We start from the raw sequence: 17,703 nt of genomic DNA, 5'->3' as shown, positions 1-17,703 counted from the left end.
CAAAAATGTAAAGGCACCGAATGGAGTGACAAAGGTAGTCAGTTCCTGAGACTCCCTAGCCAAAGGCACCTGGTGGTAGGCCGATTTCAAGTCCAATAGTGAGAACTATTTAGCCCCACCTAAATTCGTCAATAATTCATGTATTTTAGGTAGTGGGTGACAGTCTACTTTTATATTTTTATTAAGACCTCTGAGATCCACACATAGCCTAATATCATTGTTCTTTTTTCGGGCAACGACGATGGGAGCGACCCATTGGGAGGATTCAGAAGGCTCAATAATTCCATCTTTGCATAAATCTTCTAACATTTTCTTTAGTTCTGCTCTGACACTCAAAGGAACTGGACGAACCTTATGGGAAATTGGAGTTGCCCCAGGAATTAGCCTAATTTTGTGCTCAGCGCCCTTGACTAAACCAATCTTATCACTGAAAACATTTTTAAATTCATCAAGCAGATCAGAGTGTTCTATCTTTGCAACCTCAACAAAACAAATAGGGAATTCACGAACTTAAATGGGATTTTTATCACCAGGAACTAAATACAAACCCATCTTGGCCAAGTCCTTCCATCCCACAATATCTTTCCCTTTAATAGCCACATAGATCTTTGTAACAATAGATCTTCCAAGAACCTGCAGATTCCCCAAGAAAAACCCCAACATATCTATATCTTTCTCTCCGAAAGCTTTCGGATTTACATCTGATTGTGTCAAATTCACATTTCTCCCCCACTTTTCGTAGAAGGTAGTATCACGTAGGATAGTGATAGGCGAACCCGAGTCAGCCATAACATGAACCTTAATATCATCAATAGAAGCATCACATAAGGGGCCCCTGATAAAAGTTAGATTGTCCTCTGTTTCCACCATCAGTAAGAGATTGTCAAAATACTCAGAACAATCTTCCACATCCACACAGTTAACCTTAAGAGGCTTCTTCTGAAACCTACATACTTTCTGAAAATGGCCAATTTTCTTACAACCTGTGCAGCGTTTATTAACAGCCGGGCATCCTTTGAAATTGCCCATGTGAAACTTAGATCCACATCTGAAACAGAAACCCTGTTTAGATTGATTTTGACTTGGTTTGCTGACCCATTTTTCTTTCCCTCCAACAGCATAAAGACCCTCCTCCTCCAATTCATCTGAAACCAAATTCACTTTAGGAGAGGAATCAACCATCATTGCTTTTGTAGAAATTATAGATCTTTCAATGCTAAGACTCAGATCTATAACCTCAGATAAAGAGGGATTCTTACAGCTCAGAATCCTTTCTTTAACTTTAGGAGAAGCACAATTAAAAACAAATTGATCCCGAATATAGTTGTCAAGTAGCGGACCAAAATCACAGGTGATAGCTAAGACCCTCAAAGCAGAAATATATTCATCAATTTTCTCATCATCTTTTTGTTTTCTCTTATAAAATGTGTGCCTCTCCAACATAATGTTGGGCGATTCCTCAAATTGTTTCTTAAGTCTCGCAATAGCTTCCACATACACATTCCACTGTGTATCGCCAGACTGGCCAGAAGGAGGAGGAATAGGTACAAGACTATTAAAGATGCGTTGGGCAGCCAAACCTAAACTGCCAAATAATAACGCAAATTTGCGAGGAGGAGCATAATCGGTAGCATCAATGGCTACAATATGGTTCTCAAACAGAGCAAACCATTCTGACCATAATAATATGGACTTACCAGGTTTATCTAAAAAAAGGAGGGGGTTGAGTGACCTCTTTTGCAGAAGACATTTCTTAAACAAAATGTGAGAAAATCAGATTTGTCACTAAACACTTGAAAATGATACCAAAAAAATAAAAAATAAAAAATACAGAATAAATACAATTCCAGACAAAAGGTGTGCGAATCACCGGTGTCGTTATCGCACAAAGGGCTGGAAGTTCTGAAGTATTCCGTAGATTCACACGAAGAAATGAAGATTTCCGTGGCCTGTGTTAACCACTAACTGTGACCGTAGAGAAAGTGACAGGATTTTCATAAAACAAAGTTTAAATAATCTGTTACGATGCTTTAGTAAGCATAAATAACTTGTAGGAGTTCCGTAGATCCAACTAATAACTGATGAAACGCGAAGAAAACAAAATACAGAGAACTCCAAGCGTTCAGGATGCTTCCGAGTTTTACAAAGATGGCCGCCGTGAAACGTGAAACGTCAGACGTCACACGCAGCTACTCCCACAATGCATCGCAAGACGTCACAGTCCCACAGAGAACACAAGTAATGTCGACAAGAAAGTTTCAAAGAATCGTTCTGGAGATGTTTGTTTACAAAATGCAGGTGCGTGCCAGTTTCCGTTAAAGACACGAGGATATAGTGTATCGCGCTGACTTAAAGTAGAGTATTGCGCTGAGTTGAAGAAGAGTATTGCGCTGACCCAACACTACAAAAGTCAAAGAAAGTCTTCCACACCACACCGCATGAACTTGCAAGTGTTTAACATAATATACACCCAAAACGCAAAGTCAAAGCAAGACTTCCATATGTTAAACTCAAATAAATAGCTCCGACTTGATCCTTAACTTTAACTTTTCAAGTATCCATTCCAAGGAAAACTAACTCGCCACAGTACTTACAGAAATTTGAAGAAAAGAAAAGAGTAAAAGTCTTTTCCGTTACCTGGCAGAGTTAAAATCCCATCTGATGCGTGGGTCGGTGGTTGAAACAAATCCCGATCGTCGCCAATATGTAGAAGACCATATAGTCATAAAGAATCCAGTAGAGACGTAAACAGGTTAAACTGGTAAGTTTAATCCATTGGTAACTACCACAGAAAGAGCGCCTCACCAGTCCGAAGTCCGATCAGCAACTGGCATAGCCCATCGAACTCCAGACTGCTGAAGGCTCCCAACAATCAAATGAATACATTCTCACCAATACATTCTTAACATGACATCAGTAAATAAGGAATGTAATTATCCCCAATACATTCTCATAATGACATTAGTACATCAGTAAACAAGAATGCAATACACTACACAGGCTCACAAAATATCTTATTTGTGGGTCAAGGCACTCCCACAACAACTATCCCAACATCACAACAATAATGAATTGCAATAAAACAAAAGGAAACAATCCGGTAATTTTTATGGGGAAAGAGATACAAAGAGGAGAAAAAACGAAATAAAGTCTCCCATCACCACACTGGCGCAAAAAGTTATTAAGGCACTGCATATTCACATTTAGATTCACACTCTGGGCCTGATTCACAGAACTAACTTATGACAAAAACCTAAACTTACTACTTTTGGTATTCGCAGAAGTTAGGATTTTGTCTTAAGTTTGTTTTAGGACAAAGTTAAGACATCTTAAGACAGACTTAAGTTAGGATTTTGTCTTAAGACTGACTCAAGTTTGTCTTAAAACAAACTTAAGACAAAATCCTAACTTCTGTGAATACCAAAAGTAGTAAGTTTAAGATTTTGTCTTAAGTTAGTTCTGTGAATCGGACCCTCTATTGTCAGTATTTTTAAAAAACATACGATGAACACTCTGGCGGTCGAATATATAATAGCCCACCTTTATTTATATTATAGAGCAATATCCTAACACCCAAGGGGGTATTCTACTACAGAGGACAGCAACCCGTGAAGGGGCTCACCCACGGGTCCAAGGAAAACCTTATTCCCATAAGATCTAAACCTTCAGCACCAAATCCGGAACAATGAGTCAGGGGACCTATCGTTAAATACTTCCAGCCAAAGCTGCTCTTCGGAGCTAAGAAATCATCCTGTCAGTTAGTTAAGTTACAAAAATACATCCAGCCAAGGCTACTCTTGAGAGATAAGGAGCCATCCTGTCAGTTAAATCAATGCCCACAATTCATCACGATCATTTAATCCATTCGTGGTGGTGTGGTATCTCTCAATTAGCCTCGCCTCTGTGCGATTCAATTTCATTTCTAGATCTCCTCTATTCTTAGCCACAACTACCACCAGTACTGACCAAGTCAAGTCTTCCTCGCTGTGCCCGGCTTCAATGTAATGTTGTACTAGTGGGGCCCGATGGTCTTGCACCTAATGCGCGACTTCTGTTGGCCAATCCGCATTTTAACTGCTTGCGTTGTCTGGCCTCTGTAGGCTAAATTGTATGGGCAAAGCACTACATACACAACAATTTTTGTGTTGCAGTTGGAAAAAGCGCGTATCGTGTGGGTCTGGCCATTGATCACAATGCTCTTCAAATCTTTTGAATTCGGACAAACCACACAAGTCATGCAACGGTAATACCCTATCAATGCTGGCAGACAGGTTCCTGGTATCTTTTTTGACTGCTGGTTCTCTGCTTGCTCTAACTAGATGTTGTTTTATGTTTTTTCCTTTACGAAAAGCAAAGAGTGGTTTAGGGATATTCAGGTGCTCAATAAGCCTCCAGTTTTTTTAGGATTATCTGCTTAACTTTATTTGCTTTTGGATTGAAAGTCAGAACGCAAGTCATTAAAGTATTTTCATTTTTTTCTTCTTTCGGGGTCAGCAAGGTTTCGCGGGGCGTATACCGGGCTCTTTTTAGGGCTGCTTTAACTAATTTCCTAGGGTAGCCTCTGGAGCATAATTTATTCAAAAGGATTTCTGCGTTGTCGAAGTAGTCATACTTATTTGAACAATTACAACGGATTCGTAGAAACTCCCCATAGGGCAAGTTCTCTTTGAGGCTCCTCGGGTGCCGCTGGTAAATTCCAATAGAGTATTTCTATCGGTTGGTTTGGTAAAGAGGCTCACCTCCAAATGGCCATTGGTATTAAAGATCCAAAGATCTAGAAAACTGATTTTATCTTTTCTAAAGTTTATCGTAAACTTTAGATCAGGCGTACATGTGTTAAGCCATCCGTGAAAACAGTCCAGTTTTTCACTATTGCCGTTCCAAATTAGGTATATGTTGTCGATGAAACAAACCCACCTCGACAAGTGTTGCTCCATGACGAGGTTAGCTACCTCGGGGGCAAAACAACACCCCATTGCTACCCCCTTCAGTTGTAAGTATAGCACCCCTTTGAAAGAAAAGAAACTATTTTTTATACAAATTCTTGCCAGGTCTAGGATGAATTTGGTCGGTACCTGGTGTGGCCTATTTCTCTGATCTAATACTAGTTCCATCACCAGAAGTGCTTCATCCTGCGGTATGTTTGTGTAAAGGCTCTTGATGTCGAAGGAGACCAACAACTGCTGGTCTCCATCGAACACCGAGTTTTCAATCTTATGGATAAAATCCATAGTGTCCCTTATATAAGCCTGTGTGGTACATACAAATGGCTTGAGGAATGTGTCTATATATTTGGCTAAGGGCTCAAGCATCGACCCACATGCCGCAATGATTGGGCGTCCTGGAGGTTTAGCAGCATCCTTGTGTACTTTCGGAAGTACATATAGATTTGGAATTTTCTGCATGGAGATATTCAGTTATTCATATTCTTCATTACCCAAAAATCCACAATCTAATGCGTCAGTTGTAAGGTGTAAGATCTTCGCTCTTAGTATAGTCGCAGGGCTGTCTTGAATTTTACGGTAATGCATAGGATTACCAAGTTGTCTCAACACTTCATTGTCATACTCATCACAGTTTCACACAACAATCCCCCCACCCTTGTGAGCAGGTTTTATTACTGTCAGAGGGTTGTTAGCTAAGTTGACTATGGCTAACTGTTCTTCTCTATTGAAGTTGGGTTTAAAGGAGATTTTTTTCATACTCAGCTTATCTATTTCTCTCAAGACTTGATTTTCGAACAAAACAACTTCATCTGGCATACTTGCACTGTCCGGGCAGAAGGTGGATTTTAATTTCAAACCACTTACATTCCATTCCACATTCTCTTCTTGTTCTGAAAAATAGGTCTTAAGTCTAATTTTTCTTAGAAACTGTAAGACTTCCGTCTTAGTGTCAACCGGGTCTTGTACAACCAAAGGGACAAAAGAGAGGCCCTTTTGAAGAAATTTCAATTCTAAAGGGGACAAAGATTGTTTAGAAAGATTGTAAATAGGTATTGCTTCCATATCATTTGTTATCGGGGGCAACAAGGAAAGAACAATCCCTGAGTTGTCCACTGTATCTACCGCATGTAGACCCGTTGCCTGGTTCGAAACAAATTCTGGTCCTGGGCCGGCGGTGGTTGTAGGAAGGGTTGAAAAGGTTGGAACTGTGGTTGTCTCCATACCCTTCTAAACCCCCTGCCTCGACGTCCCCCTATGTCTAAAAAAGGTGGCGGGCCTTGTAGGTACTGATAGAAGTGTTGGTAATGTTGGTACGGTTGATAATAAGCTCCTCCACTCTGATCTGAATCAGAAGAAGAATCGGAAAAGGTTGAGAACCTTGTCCGGGATCTTCCCTTATATTGGGAATTTATTGCCCCTGGATTAGTGTTTTTGAAAAAGTCTTCTTTCAGGTATGGATGAACTTGCTCTTGATTAAAGTTTTTTATATCCTTACTCAGTTTTGTTGTTTTCAAATTAACCGTATTTGTTTTGAAATCAGCTAGAGTTTTATTAATACTTTCCAAAAGGCCTTTAGCATTAGCTATGGTGGAGTCTCCCTCTATCTCCTCCTCCAATATCTTTATTTCCTTCAATTCTTCTTCACTAATTCGTAAAGCAGTATTTATCAATAGGTCTATCAAGTCCTGGGAACACTTTGGGGCCCATTACGATGTCGGGCGGATTGTCTCCGCCAGGCCTGGCGGAGGCAATCCGCCCGACATCCATTCCTGAATTCCCCCCGCCATATTAGTATGGCGGGGGGGGACCGCAGCGGACGGAAAGACCGTCCGCCGCTTTTCCGCCCGGGTCACCTTGCGGCCGGGGCGGAAAATGTGTAATATGGTGGCGGTGTCTCATAGACACCGCCAGCCATATTAGTATGGGCTGTCAGTCTTGCCTTTCCGTGGCGGCAATGCCGCCACGGAAAGGCATGCGGTCTTCACTCTGGGGGCCCCCTGCGGGCCCCTAGATTGAAGGAGGGGTGGGGGCTGCACACGGGGGGTACCTGTGGTACCCCCCCCACATTTGCATGAACTAAGCGGCAGGCACCGCGCGGTGCCTGCTGCTTTGTTTATGCAAATGCTGAAATGCATTTCTAGCATTGTGGCGGGTTGGTGCTGAGAGCACCGCCCGCCACAATGCTAGAAATGCAGGATGTGCCTGCCACTGTGGCGGGCACATTCTAATGCCCCCCACGGGACTACCGCCCTTATGGCAGGCGGTCCCAATCCCCGCTAGGATGACGGGCGGACAAAGTCCGCCCGTCATCCTAATGGACCCCTTAGTTCCAACACCACTGAAATCAATTAGATACGGTTTATCCTGGAGAAAGATAACCGGGATATTTTTAACCTGTAACCCCGCAGGTAGTGTTTGTCTTTAAATACACTAACAACACTTCAGCATGTAACTCTGTTCAGGTATTTTTCTTTCTCATTTGGATTAGTCTCCCTCCTTTATCCGAACTTAATGGTCTATCGCCCACTAGATCGGCTCCTAGCATAGATGGTAGCCGTCATCAGCCAGGCTAGCTTGAATCAAGCGGCAAAGTGAGCAAGGGACCCACGTCTGGGCATACCCTGACAACTTAGGGCGAACAACGCAAAACCAAAGGGAATGATGGACGGAGTGTTGAGCATTGCTTAGACAGAGGTCCCACCCTGTGAGCAGTTCTTGTCCAATGTACTTGACTTTAATCCACTGTACGTTCTTCATTGCATATAAATTCATGTGAAGAGATACATCAATTGTAATGCTGTACCTTTTCACTTATTTAAAAACCAATAGAAAGATATATATTTTAAATACACATATTTCAAGAAGGCGTTATGGTTTTTGATGCGCAGCCCTATGTGACTATTTTAGCGGACTGGGTTTTCTGTCAAAACCTTTGGGTATTTTATCTGATCTGCCAGTGTAGTGTTAGTGATAAAAACTGACGAATAGCAACACAAAGCTATTTTTCTACTGATAAAATGGCACCATTCCAGCGCAAAAAAATGTTTGCGCTGGTTTGTAAACACTCTTGCAAGACCCTTGCATCGCTTTGTACCGGTGCAAAGCCTTAGTAAATCTCGGCCCAAATGCTCAATTTATTTTTTCTCATTCACAACCAATTTTCTGTACTGCCTACTCATGAGTACTTGTCACTAGAGGCAAATTCAATATTTGGTAAATTCAGCTATCAGGAAGTGACTTATTTAACCTCTCTAAGGGGGTAATTACGATGGCGGGAAGTCCGCCACCGCTGGGCCGGCGGTGGCGGACTTCCCGCCATCACCCTGAATATTCCCACCGCCAAATTAGGATGGCGGTATGAATGGGAAAGGTACCGCGGCAGACGGATAGTCCGTCAACCGTGGTCCCGCAAGGCGGGCCTTTCCACCCGCCTTGCGGGACCAGGTACCATGGGCTAATGGAGCCGGTGCCGTGCAAGCACTGCCGTGGGCATTATGATGCCTGTCTTTTGCGGCAGAGTTCCTGTCGAAAAAAGACAGGCAGAGAATGCCTTCGGGCCCGTTGCTGGTCCCCGGGGGGGTAGGGGGCGGGGTGCTGCACGTGAGGTTACCTATGGTACCCCCCTGCATGTGCATGTACAAGGTGGCAGGCGCCACACGGTGCCTGCCACGTTGTACATACACATGCAAAACGTGTATTTTTACATTGTGGCGGGTGCTGACACCCGCCGCAATGTAAACATACAGGATGCGCCCGACAGTGTGGCAGGCGCATCTTAATTCGTTTTGCAGGACCTAACCAATGGCGGGCGGTCCCTTTTGCAGCAGCGATGGCGGGTGGACTTTGTTTGCCCGCCATCTTAATCGGCCCCTTAGTTAGGGATCAGTGACTAAATATCGAGGGACCCAATATTGATTGTCGATAATATGGAAGTCAAAATATCGAGGGACCTAATATTGAGTCCCTATCTACAAACAGGTAAGTACTAAAATATCGAGTACAAAATGTTGTTGTTAAAAATATAGATAACTCGATTTTTTTTAAATGTATTACAACTAATATAAACGTAATTAAATAATAAACACAATTAAGTAAAACATAGTTAAACAATATAAAAAAGCTTAAAATGTGAAGATAATAAATGTGATTTTTTAAAAATAGTTTTTAACATATATATTAACTTAATAATATTAAAACATAATTAATATTCTTATTTATAAAATATTTGAAACAATATTAAAAATATAATTACATGTGTATATATAAATAAACATATTATATACATTTAAAAATAAATAATATACAATAATTTAAATACTATTCTTAATATTTTTACTGCAAAATAATATTTTACACTACATTAAATGGAAAATAATAAAAATTTTGCATAGCGTAGTTGATATTAATAGTATTCACAGTACAACAACTGCTAAAGTATGGAGTATGTAGGATAGGGGGTAAGGGGTAGATATACATTTCTATTCCCACTCCTCTGAGTGGAACAGTAGGGAAAGTGTTGGATAGCAGGAGAATAACAATTACTATTCCCACTCCAGTGAGTGGAACAGTAGGAAAAGTGTTGGATAGCAGGAGGGTAAAAATTACTATTCCGACTCCAATGTGTGGAACTGTAGGGGAAGTGTTGGATAGTGGGAGCGTAAAAATTACTATTCCCACTCCAGAGAATAAAACTGTAGGACAAGTGTTGGATAGCGGAAGGGTAAAAATTACTATTCCTACTCCAGTGAGTGGAACAGTAGGGAAAATGTTGGATAGTGGGTGGATAAAAATTACTATTCCGACTTCAACTAGTGGAACAGTAGGGCAAGTCTTGGATAGCGGGAGGGTAAAAATTACTATTGCCACTCCAGAGAATAAAACAGTAGGTAAAGTGTTGGATAGCCGAAGGGTAAAAATTACTATTCCCACACCAGTGAGTGGAACAGTAGGGAAAGTGTTGGATAGTGGTAGGGTTAAAATTACTATTCCCACTCCCGGGAATAAAACAATAGGAAAACTGTTGGATAGCGGGAGAGTAAAAATTAATATTCCCACTCCAGTGAGTGGAACAGTAGGGAAAGTGTTGGATAGCGGCAGGGTAAAAATTACTATTCCAACTCCAGGGAATAAAACAGTAGGAAAAGTGTTGGATAGTGGAAGGGTAAAAATTACTATTCCCGCTCCCGTGAGTGGAACAGTAGAGTAAGAATTGGATAGCGGGAGGGTAAAAATTACTATTCTCACTCCAGAGAATAAAGCAGTAGGAAAACTATTCGATAGCGGGAGGGTAAAAATAAAATATTCCCACTCCAGTGAGTGGAACAGTAGGGAAAGTGTTGGATAGGTGGAGGGTAAAAATTACTATTTCCACTCCAGTGAGTGGAACAGTATAGAAAGTGTTGGCTATCGGGAATGTAAAAATGACTTTTTCCACTCCAGTGAGAGCAACAGTAGTGAAAGTGTTGGATAGCGTTGGGGAATAATTTAGTAGACCCACTCCTACAATTTAATTAAAATTAATTAACAAATAATTGATTATTTAAGTGTAATTTACCTCCTACTATTTTCCGCTATAAACGTCACCTTCAATAGTCTAAAATATTAATAAATTAACATAATTAATTAACATTTAATTAATTGACTTATCACAATTAACAATAAAATTAATATCTAAATTAATTAACCAGTCAGTCAAATTGGCTTAATTTCAATATAAAAATATCTTAAAAAGCTGTACATATACATTACAATTAATTAACACAATTAACAGTATAAAATAACTTTGATTAAATATTATATAAATATTAATATAAAATAATTTTAACTTAATCTAATTAACACCGTACTCCCCTATAAACACTCAACATACTCCTAAATAAATATACATAATTAACACATTAATACATTAATTATTAATAATTAATATATAATGAATGACCAATTAATAAGAAATTATACAATTTACATAATTATCAATTAATCAATTATTAATTATTTAATTTGGATTAAATTACTTGCCACCCTATTCCTCTATAAACCCACACCCCACCGGGGAACTAATATATGCACAAATGAATTAACAATATTAATTATTAAACAATAAATTATTAATTACTATTTGTTTTTTTATTTTTTTTTAAATACAATTTCTTCCCACCCTATTCCCCTATAAACCCACAACTGGCTATGTAACTAATATACGCAAAAATGTATTAACAACATTAATTATTGAGCAATAAATTATTAATTATTAATTTTTTTTTAATTTAAATTAAATTACTTCCCACCCTATTCCCCTATAAACTCACAACTCGCTACAGTACTACTATATGAAAAAATATAATTAACATAACATTAATTATCTTTAAAAAATTGTAACATACATTAAAAAAATATTATATACTTTTAACACATATACTAACATATAATACAGTTCGACTTAATAAAATTTGATATAATGACATTTGTTATTACTTACCTACATGTCGATATTATTTTGAACTATGAGGTCCATTAGGATGGCGGACGGACAGAGTCCGTCCGCCATCCTGTCTGAGGACTGGACCGTCCGCCACAGGTGCCGAGGTCCCGTCCGTGGAATTAGGATGCACCCGCCACAGTGGCGGGTGCATTCTGCATTTTTAACATTGCGGCGGGCGGTGCTGAAAGCACCTCCCCCCGCAGTGTTAAAAATGCATGTTGTGTGTTTCAAAGCACAACATGACAGGCACCGTGTGGTGCCTGCCATGTTGTATTTTGAAACGCAGGGGGGTACCATAGGTACCCCTCATGTGCACCCCCACCCCCCTTCACCCGTGGGGGCCCGCAACGGGACCCCAAAGCAAGGACCGTATGCCTTTACGTGGCGGCATTGCCGCCATGGAAATGCATAGCCCCCAGCACATCCTAATATGGCGGGCGGTGTCTATATTAGAGCTTTTCCGCCGAGGTCGCAAGGCGACCGTGCCAGAAAAGTGGCGGACGGTCTTCCCATCTGCCACAGTCCCCCCCCGCCATTGTAATATGGTGGGCGGAAATAGGTGGCGGACGGACAAGGATGGCGGACGGATGGCCACCGCCTGCATGGCGGTGGCGATCCGTCCGCCATCCTAATTGACCCCTATATTATGTCTATTCAATATTCTGTCCTCTCGATATTTTGAAGTCGATAATATGGCCTTTTGATATAAAAACTGCGATATTTAGTCTGGTTACCCTAAGTTAGTATGACTTATTTGATGGCCAGAAACACTTCGGCTACAGCCAAATAATATTGCTTTACAGAGCACTGAGGCATCATTGGATTAATATTATCTGGTCCTGAGAAAGGCCCCATGTTATGAAACCTGGATCAAAACAATTGTCTTCATATTGGGGCATGTTTAGAATCCTGTGCACCGCTGGTGCGTCACTTTTTGTGACGCACCAGCAGCAAGTTTTACTGCGCCTTATTTACCAGGACATGTTAAGCGACTCTGCATGAATTTTCATTTCCTTGTAAATACGGCCCCTTTTTTGCGCAGCACTTTAGGTGAAAGGGGCGTTCCATGGGTGTTGCTTTGGGTGTTCCCACAACACCTATGGATTCTGCCACATTCTCAGATTTACAAACTTTCGTAAACCTGGGAATGCGTCAGAAACCTATGTTGTAATTTTCCCTCGTTTTTTTCCTCTTTCCTCTGTCTAGGTGTGCTGCATTCCGCAGCACACATAGAAAGAGGAAAACACCTCTCATGATTGTTTTTGTGCCAGGAAGGTGTGCTTTCCTGCACAAAAACAATCTCCCTACAATGCAGGCATCCATGCACCATGGTGCAAGGGTGCCTGCGTTGGCGCATGGAAGCTAATTGTGCGCCCCTGCAGGGGAAAGCACATGGCGCCTCATTTATGAGGTCATGCGTCACTTTTACGCCGCTGGTGCGTCACTTTTTGTGACGCATCAATGGCGTAATAAATGCGCCTTGTTGCGCCATATTTTCAAAGTGACGCATCTAGGTAGATGCGTCACTTTGTAAATCCCTGCACCACATTATACCTGCGCCAGGTATAATGTATGCAAGGGGGGCGTATTGACGCAAGGAAGGGTCGTAGAAGGGACGCAGTGAAATCTATGAGATTTCACTGCGTCACTTTTAGGACTCCGTTGCGTCAAAATCTTGCGCCTGCCTCACAGCAGGCGTAAGACTGACGCAGGCCCTTTCACATGGGGCTTGCCCCATGTGAAAGGACGCATTGCTGAAGTTGCGTCACTTTTGTGACACACTCCAGCAATGCGTCACTTTTGCGCTTACATATATGTCAGAAATACTGACATATCTCTAACTCCTTGTGACATGATGTGTCATACATTAAATATGATGCATCAGGAATGTCGCAAGGAGTGCGCTGTGAGAAGTGACGCATTGCTGCTTTCACGCAGCGATGCGTCATTTCTCATAAATGAGGCCCATGGATGCGACATATTATTGTAAATATGATGCATCCCTGTGTTTTGAAATTCACTAAGGGCAGAGCAGCCAAATGGCTCGCAATGCCACGCTGAGTCACTTTCTTACACATTTGGCCCATTGTATTTACCCTTCACGTTAATATCATGGAGCTGAGCAATGAGAACAACACATATTTAAGAGTAATGAGACAATTAAGTCTGCAGTCAATACTGTAATAATGAATAAAAATGATGTGCCAGAAAGCGAAAGAAGAAAGCCGCCATAACACTCACATATGATTGTCATTCAGGGGCCAGTGGCTAGGAATTTCTAGAGATGGTGTCAGGCTCAGCATAACCATTGGCGACCCCAGCAGGTCTAGTGTTGGCTGCCATCCTTTCCGTTTTGCCAATGTTTGTTTTATTTTATCATGACTTTTGTAAAATGCTATTGTTGGTGGAGCTGCCAGCCCTCGCCTTTTATATGAAGAAAAATTGCCTTAAGGACAAACATTTTCAAAAACCGCACTTTGCCACAGCATTAAGGGAACTACTTTGCGTGCTGCTGTGCTCCTTGAGAAAGAGCAGGAAGTGGTCACCCACAATGAAGTCAGCCAATAGCTGAAGAGAGCTGACCCACTGCTGGAAGCTGCAAAGGGCAGAGGAAGACGAATGACACAATAAAAGGCCAATGAATGAAGAGGGCTGGGTGAAAAAGGCTCTATAAGTAACTATATTGTAGTTATAAATGTAGTAAAACCAAAAGGTCTTGGCTAGACCGAAAAAGAGAGGTGGAAACAAGGAAAGTAAACAAGAGGAGAGGGATACTGCCTACCTTCTGACCGTCTCTAATGCCAAGCCAGCCCATGCGGGCCACGGAAGCCACGGCGCCCCAGAATCTGTAAGTCTGCTCTGAAATCACCTTTGAATGAGCCGCGCCCATCATGAGCTTGCAGACAACTTAAAATGGCTGCACCTTTTCATGCTCATTTGAGAGACGCAGCAGTCGAAGGGCAACCGCTGTTTTCAGTACAGATGCAAGTGTGAGTCTTACTCCAGGCCCGCTGACATGCTTCTGCAAACTCTGGAAAGAGGCGAAGGCACAGCCAGCAATGGTTAATGGCCTAGCAACTAAAGTTTCAGTCGCCATACCAATTGTGTTGAGGGATTTCTGAGTTGTCTTCATTATCGTTCTTAGACCTCAGGTAACCATAGCAACAGAACGCTCACACAATGGGCTCTAGAGTTCCGTAGTTAGTATAGCTAGACAAGATACAAAAGAGATGTTCGGTGCTGAAGGCCGCCAGTACAATACGTGCTTGAATTAATTTACAAGTCCCGTACCAGGAACAACTTGTCACGGGCGCTCTGGCGTGTCTCCGGGAAGCAACACGATTTCAAACCCACCTGCACGCCTCGTTGCCATCAGCTGGCCTTCGCTTGAAAGGGAACTTTCCAGCTCGAAGCGATATGAAGCCCCAACTCCCCTTTTGTGCGGCCGTTTTGTAAACTTCTATTCACTGTAATGTCTTCATTTATTCATAATACTGCTTTGTATATTACTGCCTTTGTGGGTGTTTCTGGGTTATGCCTGTTGTGTGTTGAACACGGTTTCTGATAATTCCCGGAGGTCAGATCAGATTGCACAGAAACGTTTGAGTCACAGAATTAGTAAGTAATTAGTTATTGAAATAGCAGGCTTGACTGAAAAGACAGTTCTGATGTTAAACGAGGACTTTGCCCCTGGTTGAGTGACTTTTGTTATGCACACCTGGCACACAAGGACATATTTACAAGACCCTATCTCCACGGGAACGTCACTTTTTGTGACATTTCCGTGGCGATAGGGGTTTCCCCCTATTTACAAGGCAACGTGGCTTAACGCTGCCTTGTAAATAATGCCCGCTTTCACGCTATGCTTAGCTGAGCGTTCCACCACAACACCCATTTATTTTGACGCTGCCCCCTATTTACAAGGGTAGCTTAAGTAGGAGGTAGGTAAAACCTGGTCTTAAGTTGGCGGGGGATTCCAGTTGGCAGAAGTATGTATCTTTGTCCAAGTAGGGACCCTTGCTTCTAGTCAGGGTAAGGGAGATACAGACTTTAGATAACCCCTTCTCACCCCCTTGGTAGCTTGGCATGAGCAGACAAACTTATCCTAAAGGCAATGTGTAAAGTATTTGCACTCAAAACACACAGTAAGACTGTGAAAACACCACAAATAGACACCACACCAGTTTAGAAGAATAAGGTACCTTTATCTAAACCAAACACGACCAAAATGACAAAAATCCAACATACATATAGCAAAATAGCACTTTAGAATAGTTACTGAAAAATTAGAGCTTGTTTAAACAAAATAGCTCCACCTTAGGCTATTATGACGTTGTGAAAGGTATAAATACAAGGGGCAGATTTACGAGCCCCTTGCGCCACTTTTGCATCACTTTTCCCATGTTAAAAATGACACGAAAGGGGTGTAAGGGCCCTGCAAATAAGACCCAAAGAAAGGCACCGACCGCGAGGTGTGCGTAGTCGGGCAAGGAGTCACATGGACCCCGAAACTACAGTACCTTGGTAACAAAGTTTATGGACGATGCACTGCGATGTGGAGGTGAGGCATCGGTGACAAGGTGGAGGCCGGTTCCCTGGTTGCCACCGGGGAGGCGACATGTCTGCGAGGCGACGTGTCAAGTCCAGGACAGAGGAAGTAGGCGGCGTCGGCAGTGAGGCATCAGTTCCAGTGAAGCGATGTGAAGAGGAAGAGTTTGTGAAGTTACCCTTTTGGTGTCCCTGAATAGTAGACAGAAGCTGCTACATTTTAAATTTCTTCGCAGGATGTACCACACTCCGACATGGTCCCACAAGATCGATCCTACTAGGCCTCACCAATGCCAAAAATGCTCGGCTCCACATGCTGACTTTACCCATCTCTCATGGACCTGTTTAAAGTTGCAACATTACTGGGTACTGATACACGCCACTTTGTGCGAAATGCTTTCTATGGCATTGGTTCCTACACCAGAAATTGCACTGTTGGGATACACAGTTAATTTTCCCAAAAAGGTCAGGAAGTTCGCAGCTCTTGGGTTCCTGTTGTCCAAGCGGGAGGTGGCATTACTATGGGGCAGTAAGAAAGTCCCTAAGCTACAGGCATGGCTTCCCATCTTAGCGTTTTGTAATGCGAACTGCAAGGAATATGCTACTCTAGTACCCAGTTCCTCACGACCGGTGGATATATGGGGCCCGTACAGAGCATACATTGCCAAGAAACGTAGTGAGAAGAGCACACAGGTCACAAATGGAATTGTTCCCAAAGGGGTTGATTAGGACGGGCGGTACCAAATTATATTTGTACAATATGATTGTTCCTCTACTCTCTGTGTTCCTGCCGCCATGATAGGAGGAGGTGTTGGGTGTGGGTTGGCTGGACTGTGATAGATGCTGGCAAAGGCCTACAGGTGGGGTGATGACAGAACTTGTCTCACATTCTTATTCAATTGCTTACTGATGGCATGGATATAACGTATAACATATATTGCGTTCCACTGGGGTATGAAGACGCACTCGCTATGTACCGCTGTGAGCATTACGTATTGCCATGTATGTGTGAAACTGAAAATAAAGATTTTTTTAAAAAAAAGTTACCCTCGTCGGTTATCGGCTTCACGATAACGTGATGCTGGCAATGACGGTGTCAGTGAGAGCTTTGGTGCCCATGGCCTCAGTGCAGGGCACGGCATCACTGGAGGCATCATTGGCGGCATCAGAGTTGTTTTTCTTGCTTTCTTTTAAGATTCTTCCAACTCCCAACAGTAGGAACAACCTCTAGAGGCCCAAAACAGGAATAGGCACCTCCTGGCAGGTCAGACCCCCCAGCTGCAGAGTTCAGGGGAGCTGGTGGTGAAGTCTTTGTGTCCCTGAGACTTCAGAACAGCACACACAAGCCTTTGGAGATTCTTCTTCAAGCAGAGTCTCAGCAATGTTCTAGTCTTTGTCCTCTTCCTTGGCAGAAGCAGCAACTATACGCCAACCCAGCAAAGCACACAGCAAAGGGGCAGTACTACTCTTTACAGCCTCCAGCTCTCCTCCTTGGCAAAAGGTTCTTCTTGAGTCCAGAAGTGATCTAATTATCTGGGGTTTAACCCCTTGAATGCTCGTGACGGAACCATTCCGTCACGGGCCACGGTGGTGCTGTGCTAGTGACGGAATGGTTCCATCACGGCCCGGCGGCAGCGCCTGTGCAGCGCTGATTCCGCCCCTGCGCGACGCTGATTCCGCTCCTGCGCTGAGGGTTCTATTAGGCAGGCGGGGCCGTGACAGAACCAT

At 42.5% G+C, this 17,703-nt stretch overlaps 1 protein-coding gene across 1 annotated transcript in view; it reads right to left on the bottom strand.

The window, feature by feature from the left end:
• LOC147730217 (uncharacterized) overlaps nt 1–14,320 on the bottom strand; it is a 330,076-nt gene extending 315,756 nt beyond the window's left edge. The window contains exon 1 of the mRNA XM_086958528.1: nt 14,210–14,320. Coding sequence (XP_086814654.1) covers nt 14,210–14,320 — 111 coding nt within the window. The remainder of the gene's footprint in view (nt 1–14,209) is intronic.
• Nucleotides 14,321–17,703: the final 3,383 nt, after the last annotated feature.

Source organism: Lissotriton vulgaris, chromosome 2_1, assembly GCF_964263255.1.
Source record: "Lissotriton vulgaris chromosome 2_1, aLisVul1.2, whole genome shotgun sequence".
NCBI lineage: Eukaryota > Metazoa > Chordata > Amphibia > Caudata > Salamandridae > Lissotriton > Lissotriton vulgaris.
Note: the sequence above shows the minus strand (reverse complement) of the source record. Positions and strands in the feature narration are given on the sequence as shown.